Raw genomic sequence first — 7,976 nt, forward strand, 5'->3', positions numbered from 1 at the left:
ACGCAGCTGGCGCACGGCAGCCCCACAGGGAAAATCGAGGGTTTTAGCAACGTCCGCGAGCTCTACGCCAAGATAGCAGAGGCCTTCGGCATCGCGCCCACCGAGGTGAGGACCCCGGGCCCCAACGCCGGAGACCGGGGAGGGAAGTGAGAGGGAGGAGAGAGGAGGCTGGGCGCCCAGACGGGGCGCCCCATACCCACACTGGGGACCCGGGACCCCGGACCCCTGGGAGGAGGGCCCTGATCAGCAGATCTCAGAGACGCCCCTCTCGGATCCGGGGTGCCCACAGCCCAGGGCCCCCTTCGCTCTCCCTGACCAAGAGATAAGGACGCCTTAGCGGAGCGGAACCCGGCACTTCCAGGAACCCACTCCGCGGCAGCTGGGAGTGGAGCCCAGCCGCCCGGAAAGCGCCTCTGTGGTTCCTGGGAGCAACTGGGGGCTGGGTTCGAGGTCTCCGCCTATCAAATGAGAAGACTGAGGCCGGGGTCAGGGCTTGGTTGGAGAGCAGGGGTTTTCCCAGCGCAGGTTCGTGCGCCTTGAAACCCCCAGGGGGCGCCAGCAACGCCAGCACACTGAGAAAGATGGCCCGGTCTTGTGAGGACAACAAAAGGTTAAAGCTGGAACTCTGGGGGGTGTAGATAGGACGCAGGGTCTCTTCAGGAGCCCCAGGCTTCTTCTCATGCCTCCACCTCGTTCTGGGTGGTCCCACACCCTGCCTTTTCGCATGAGCTGAGATCCTGACAGGAGTCCCTGGGGGATGGTTAAATGCTTGCCTAGTAGCCGGGAGGGTGGTGGTTCAAACCCACTAGAGGTGCCTCAGAAGAAAGGCCTGGCAATCTGCTTCTGAAAGGTCACAGCCTGGCAAACCTCCTGGGACACGGTTCTACTCTGCACACACATAGGGTTGCCATGAGTCAAAACCCATTTCATGACAACTCTTTGTTTGTTTTTGGTTGAGCTCCTGGAGGGGTACCTGGGGCAGCTGTGTGTGCTTTTTGGGGCCTCAGCTTCTCTCTCAGATCCCTGAGCTCATCCTGAGCACTGTGGCTAATTCTGAGCCCCCCCACGGGGACAGATCTTGTTCTGCACCCTCAATAGCCACAAGGTGGACATGCAGAAACTCCTGGGCGGCCAGATCGGGCTGGAGGACTTTATCTTCGCCCATGTGCGTGGTGAGACCAAGGAGGTCGAGGTCACCAAGACAGAGGATGCACTGGGGCTGACCATCACGGACAACGGGGCCGGCTACGCTTTCATCAAGGTAGGTGCCAGGTGAGCTGGGGTGGCCACTGCCCTTCTCTGGGTCTAAGCTCTGACTCTGGGGGCCCAAGGGGCTGAGTGACTCTGGGTCCCCACAGAGAATCAAGGAGGGCAGCATCATCAATCGTATTGAGGCCGTGTGCGTGGGCGACAGCATCGAGGCCATTAATGACCACTCCATCGTCGGCTGTCGCCACTATGAGGTGGCCAAGATGCTGCGGGAGCTGCCCAAGTCCCAGCCCTTCACCTTGCGCCTGGTGCAGCCCAAGAGAGCCTTTGGTGAGGGCCTCCTGGGGCCAATGGGGACAGGCGGGTAGGGCGGGGGCCGTATGGTGGGGAGCTCTCCCAGAAGTGAGTTCTATGGATGCCTGGGACAGTGGAGGGTGAGGGGGTGGAAAGTTCTAGATGCATCCAGTGATGTGGTGGGGAGCTTCTGGCACTGCAGCGGGAGTAGGTAGGTAGTTTCTAGATTGTTCTACAGCCAGTCCTGGGAGGAGAGGGGAAGTTTGGGAAGAATGAGGTAGGAGGAGGAGCTGTCTAGATTCACTTTATAAAGTGGCTGGGTGTTAAAGCAGTGTCTTGAGGTGACAGTGAGAGCTAGTTCTGGAAAACTGTTTTCAGAGAGTTCTAGAATGGTGCTTTTCAAAGGGAAGTCCGTGCCTGGTTGTCTTAGTTCTCTAATGCTGATGTAACAGAATACCACAAGGGGGTGGCTTTAACGAACAGAACTTTATTTTCTCACACTTTAGGAGGATGTTGTTGTTGTTGTTGTTGTTGTTATGTGCCGTCAAGTCGGCCCCGACTCATGGTGCCGACTCTAGGGGAAGGCTTTCTCTCTTTCTCATTTCTGGAGGATCTGGAGGATAACCCTTGTCTCTTCAGCTGCTTCCTGGTTCCTTGGAGACTCTATGTGTCTTGATGTCTCTCTTGCCCCATCTCTCCTCTGCTCCCAATTTAATCTCTTTTATATCTCAAAAGAGATTGACTCAAGATACACCCTACACTAATCCTACCCCATTAACATAAAAGAGACAACCCATTTCCAAATGGGATTATTACCACAGGCAAACCCCAAACCAAACCCACGCCAGTCGATTCCGACTCACAGCACCCCTAGAGGACAGAGCAGAACTGCCCCACAGGGTTTCCAAGGCTGTCAATCTCTGTGGAAGTTGACTGTCTCATCTTTCTCACATGGAACAGCTAGTGTGTTTGAACCAGAGACTTTTAATTAGTAACCAAGGGCATTAACCACTGTGCCACCAAAACAAAATAAAACAAAATACCAATCCCACTGCCATTGAGTCGATTCCAACTCATAGTTACCCCCTTTGGGTTTGCAAGGCTTTAAATGTTTACGGCAGTAGATTGCCTCATCGTCCTCTCTCAGAGCGGCTGGTGGGTTTGAACTGTTAACCTTCTGGTTAGCAGCCAAATGTCTTACCCACTATGCCACTAGAGCTCCACCAGAGCAAGACTTTCTCAATGACTGAAGCAGTGTGTTCACTTACCTTCTGGCACAAGGTCCTGTTCTCATCGTGGACTGGCCCATTGACTAGTACTGTTCAAGAGCAGGATTCTAGAAGCACGTGTGGAGGAGGGAGGGGGTGGGTACTAGATACGCCCTGTATCTTGGCGGCCTCTACATTAGGAAGAGCGTGTTTGAGAGCAAGGTCTTTTCTAGACTGATCCTCCGGTCACATGGGTGTCTGAAACAGTCCTTCTAGAGCATGTCTTTCTGAACGGTGGTGAACAGATGTGGGGAGGCATCCTGGGTGCAATAGAATTGGGATGGTGGCTCTAGACCCATTCTACTCTAATGACTCATTCTGGATGCATGGACTGGTTTCCTGGGGACAGGAATTGTAGGTTCTCAAGCAGGATCTTGGAAGATTTGCCCCATGGACATAGAAGTATTTGAAGAAGATTCGAGAGAGGCTCAGTTGATGGTTGAGTGCTGATAGAGATGTAAACACAGGCTCCCCTTCTGTCTCCTCCAGACATGATTGGTCAGAGGAGCCGGGGCAGCAAATGCCCCATGGAAGCAAAGGTGACCAGTGGGCGGGAGACCCTGCGCCTTCGTTCCGGGGGCGCCGCCACAGTGGAGGAGGTGGTAAGTGAGTGCCAGGGGTCTTCAAGCTCTGCCCTGCTGACTCAGGTGCACCAGGACTTGGGTAAGACCTTCCCCTTCTCTGAGCGTCAGTTTCCCTGATGGTAAAATGGGTCCCCGTCGTGAGACAGGGCAGTGATAGTGGACCCGAAGCATTGGTGGGTAAGTCTTCCTTTATCTGAGGGGTGAGAGGTCAGGGAAGGTTCCGGGCTGCAGGAGGCCCAGGCTTCTGACCTCCAACGTTGCTCCCCTGCTCACCCAGCCCAGTGAGTTTGAGGAGGAGGCCTCCCGGAAGGTGGACGACCTGCTGGAGAGTTACATGGGCATTCGGGACCCCGAGCTGGGTAAGGGGCCAGGGTAAGCTGGCTGGACCTGGGGGAGGACAGGCCACGGGGAGGAGGCAGAGGTCCTCCAGGTTCCTTCCAGGGGAAGTCGGGGGCTGGAGCGCCCTCACCCCCGCCCGCCCTATTCTCTCTGCAGCGTCCACCATGGTGGAGACGTCCAAGCAAACAGTGAGTGCTCAGGAGTTTGCACGCCATTTAGATTCCGTCTTGGGAGAGTTCGCCTTCCCGGACGAGTTTGTGGTGGAGGTGTGGGCCGCCATCGGAGAGGCCAGGGAGGCCTGTGGCTAGCTTGCCCTGGGGGCAAGCGCAGCCCCAGCCCAGAGCCCAGCCCCCTACCCCAGACATCCCAGTCAGCTCCTGAAGTCCAGTCTTGCTCCAGAACCCAGCCCAGATCTGAGATCCAATCCTGCTCTAGAACCCAGCCCATCTCTGAGGCCAAGTTCATCTCTAGAACCCAGCCCAGTTCTGAGACCCAACTGAGCTCGAGAACCCAGCCTGCTTTTAAAACCCAGCCCTCCTCTAGAAGCCAGGACAACTCTGAGGCTAAGCCCAGTTCTAGAACCCAGGCCAGCCCTGAGACCAGACCCTGTTCTAGAACCCTGGCCAGTTCTGAGTCTAAGCCCAGCTCTAGAACCCAGCCCAGTTCTGAGACCAAACCATGCTCCAGAGCCCAGGCCAGCTCTGAGCCTAAGCCCATCTCTAGAATCCAGCCAAGCTCTGCAATCAAGCCAAGTTTCGGGACCCAGACAAGTTTTAAGATCCAGCCCAGCTCCGAGACCAATCTTAGTTCCAAGACTCAGCCCAGCTCTAAGAACAAGCCCTGCTATAGAACTCAACCCAACTCTGGAAATCAAGACAGCTCCTTGAGAGTGCTGAGCTTGGACACCAGCTCAGGAACACCAGCTAACTCTGGATCCCAGGTGAGATTCAAGAAGCACCCCAGCTCCAGGACCCAAGCCAGCTCAGGATCCAAAGACAGCTCCCAAACACAACCCTCCTCAAGAACTCAGACCAGCTCAGGAACCCAGGTCTCCTTTGTGGCCCAGGTCAGTCCCAGAGCCCAGCCCTGCTCTAAAGCCCAGCTGCACACAAGCACCCACCCCCATCCTGGGGTCCAGTCCAGCTCCAGCAATGAGTCCAGCTCTGAGACTGAACCCAGCTCTAGAACCCAGCCTGCTGCTACAACTGGGCCTGTCTCCAGAATTCAGATCAGCTCTGGAACCCAATCAATCTCAGAAGCAAGACCTGGCTCCAGAACTCAGCTTGGCACCAAGTCCCACTCTTACTGCAAAACACGGTCCAGCTCTCAAATGCAGTCCAGCTTGGGCACGCAGACCAACTTCAAGCCACGGCCTAACTCCAGAACTCAGTCTGGCTCCAGAATTCAATTCAGCTCTGGAGCTCCGCTCAGCCCAGGAATCCAGACTGGCTCTGAAACCTCATTCAGCTCCAAAACACAGTCAATTGCTGAGACCCAGCCAAGTCCCAGGATCCAATCCATCTCTGGAATGCAGTCTAGTTCTGGGACTCAGACCGGCGTGGTGACAGAGTCAAGCTCCACAACCCTGTGTAGCTCCGAGAGCACACTCAGTTCTAGGCTCCAGCCCCACTTAGGAGCTCAACCAATCTCTGAGGCTCAGGTCATCTATAAAACACTGCCAAGTTCTAGACACCAGCTCCAGGCCACAACCCAAGCCAGCTCAGGTATTCAGCCGCATTCTGGGATGCAGAGCAAGTCTGGAAGCCAGCCCAGCTCCGGGACACAGTTCAGCTCTGGAACCCAGCTGAGCTCCGGAGCCCAGATAACGTCAAGAGTTCAGCCAAGCTCCAGAGTTCAGCTTAGCTCTAACATCCAGCCCAGCTCTGAAACCCAGCTCACCTCCAGAACCCAGGCCGGCTCCAGGAGCCAGTTCAGTTCCAGGATTCAGCTCACCTCTGGGACCCAGCCCAGCTCTGAGACCTCATCCAGTTCTGGGACCCAGCCCAGCTCTGAGAGCCTGCCCAGCTCCGAAACCCAGCTCAGCTCTGAGAACCAGCCCAGTTCAAGAATTCAGTCTGGAACTGGAGCCCCTCTGAGTTCCAGAACCCAGCCTGTTTCTGGAGCCCAACCAAGCTCCAGAACCCAGCTCAGCTCCAGAAATAGTGTCCGCCCACAGACCCCTGGCTTTGATCCTAATACCCAGTCTGGTCTCAAGCCCCCAGCCCGACCTCAGCCCCCAAGCCCACCCCCCAGAGCTCCAACTCCAGCCCCCAGCAAAGTCCCCAGGCCTCTGCCTCAGCCCCGTGATCTGGTACATGGAACCCAGGCCAGCCAAGGCCCAGCCCGGTGCCCTCCAGCCTCCCACCTGGCCCCAAAGCCACAGGTCTCCTCCACTTCCCAGAAGCCAGCCATCTCTCCGAAACCCCAGTTGGGACCCCCAAAGCCCACCCCACCTGCTATATCTGTCACTCCCAGTCCTATCCCCAGGGCCCTCCTGAGTTCCCAGTACCCCAAGCCCCGTGCTTGGGGACCTGCCCCCTGCTCCGTGTCCCAGGGCTCGGGACCTGGTCCACAGGGCTCAGAGACCCTCCCTCACGGTGGGAGGGCATAGCGCAGGTGTGATGCCATTTTGGCCTCCTTAGAAAAGTGCCTCCCCTCCCCCACCCAACTCTTTCAGCCTGGGTACCCCAGAAACAGGTGACCTTGTCCCCCCATCACAAGCAGGGGAGGGGTGGGAAGAGGGCATTCAGTTTCATCTGGGCCTGACCCTGAGGTGTAAGTGGATCCCCGGTTTGTGGAGGGGAAGGGGGGCAAGGGGGGCAGAATCAGAGTGGTTCCCTCCTCATGTACCTGGAGGGCTGTGGTGATTAAAGGCGTCTCCCACCCTGGAAGCTGGATGTGTTCTTTCTGGCGGAACTTGGGGGGCAGGGATGAGGGTCTAGGGGGCTGGGTGAAAATATAATGCCGGCCCCCAACGCTTTTCAAGCACCTGCTGTGTGCTGGGTGCTTCATTAAAATCTGCATGTGGGAAGCTCATGGTCTGAACGTGCTCATTAGATACTCAGCCAGCCAGCCATTTGGTCCACCGGGCACCTGCTTTGCGCCAAGTGCTGCTCAAGGCACTGGGCCGTCTGCAAGCACCATGGAGTGGGTGGATGGGTGAAGGGATGGCCAACGATAAGCTCCTGACAGACACGAGCCCCCTGGGGCTGAGGAAAGAGCTGCGCCGTCTACGGTCTCACATATCTCCCTCCTTTTCTTTTCCTCAACTGCAAAATAGGATAAATGATAGCGCCTCCCCGTAATGGTTGTTGGGAGAATTCAAGGAGCTTGATTCACAGCCACTCCCATTGGGTTCCAAGGCTGTCAATCTTTAGGGAAGTGGATTGCCTCATCTTCCTCCTGCAGAGCAGCTGGTGGGTTTGAACCATTAACCTTCTGGTCAGCAGTCAAACGCCTTACCCTCAATAAATGCTAAGCGAGGTGGGGAGGAAAGCTGGACCCCCCCCCCTCCTTCCTCAGTTCTACAGAGCTGTTGCCTGTTTGCTGCACACGCAGTTGGGTAGGAATTTGATGCATCAAACCTCCAGGGTGGAAAACTTCTGGACCCAAAGCGGGGGCCAGCGATGTGTTTTGGCAAGAGAGGGGGTGGTTGACTCCTATTCATATTCAATTTGTTTCTGGACAATCTCTTCAGTTTGGGGTTTCAAGGGGAGCCAATTATATCGGAGCAAGGGGTTATTTTCCCCTTGAGAAATTTCTGAAAGGTAAGCCTTTGTTAACCCTGAGCCTTAACCAAACCAAAACTCATTGTCAGTCAGTTCCCCAGAGCAAAGAAGAATGAAGAAAAACAAAGATTCGTGGAAATAATTAGTCCAACTGGCTGGTACACCATGAGATCCTCAGCCTATACAACTATGAGACCAGAAGAACTAGATGGTGCCCAGCTATCACAGTCAACCACTCAGAGGGGGATCTATGTCAGAGATCCTGGATAGAGAGGGAGAACAAATCCTGGTTCCTTAGTGCCACTCTGACAGGAATATACCATAAATGGGACGGCCTTAACAAACAGGAGTTTATTCTTACCATTTGGAGGCTTTAAGTCCCAGTTCAAAGTGCCAGGCTCTAGGGGCTGGGTGAAAGCCCTCAACCTTGGGGTCCAGCTTTGCCTCCTGCTCCCGGCCCACTGGAGATAGAGGCTTTTCTTCACTCAGACAGCTGCTGGCTGCTGAGGCTGAGAAGCCCCAAGGTTGACAAGTAAAAAGGCACACTCCCGGTG

General features: G+C 55.7%; 1 protein-coding gene across 1 annotated transcript in view; it reads left to right on the forward strand.

Annotated features, from left to right (window-relative positions):
* Positions 1–4,002, forward strand: part of GIPC3 (GIPC PDZ domain containing family member 3) — an 8,184-nt gene extending 4,182 nt beyond the window's left edge. Inside the window, exons 4-9 of the mRNA XM_007951024.2 lie at positions 7–105; positions 1,076–1,261; positions 1,359–1,539; positions 3,261–3,373; positions 3,633–3,714; positions 3,851–4,002. Coding sequence (XP_007949215.2) covers positions 7–105; positions 1,076–1,261; positions 1,359–1,539; positions 3,261–3,373; positions 3,633–3,714; positions 3,851–4,002 — 813 coding nt within the window. The remainder of the gene's footprint in view (positions 1–6; positions 106–1,075; positions 1,262–1,358; positions 1,540–3,260; positions 3,374–3,632; positions 3,715–3,850) is intronic.
* The last annotated feature ends 3,974 nt before the right edge of the window (positions 4,003–7,976 follow it).

This window comes from Orycteropus afer, unplaced genomic scaffold (genome assembly GCF_000298275.1).
Source record: "Orycteropus afer afer isolate SDZICR_OR568_19922 unplaced genomic scaffold, OryAfe1.0 scaffold00291, whole genome shotgun sequence".
Taxonomy (NCBI): domain Eukaryota; kingdom Metazoa; phylum Chordata; class Mammalia; order Tubulidentata; family Orycteropodidae; genus Orycteropus; species Orycteropus afer.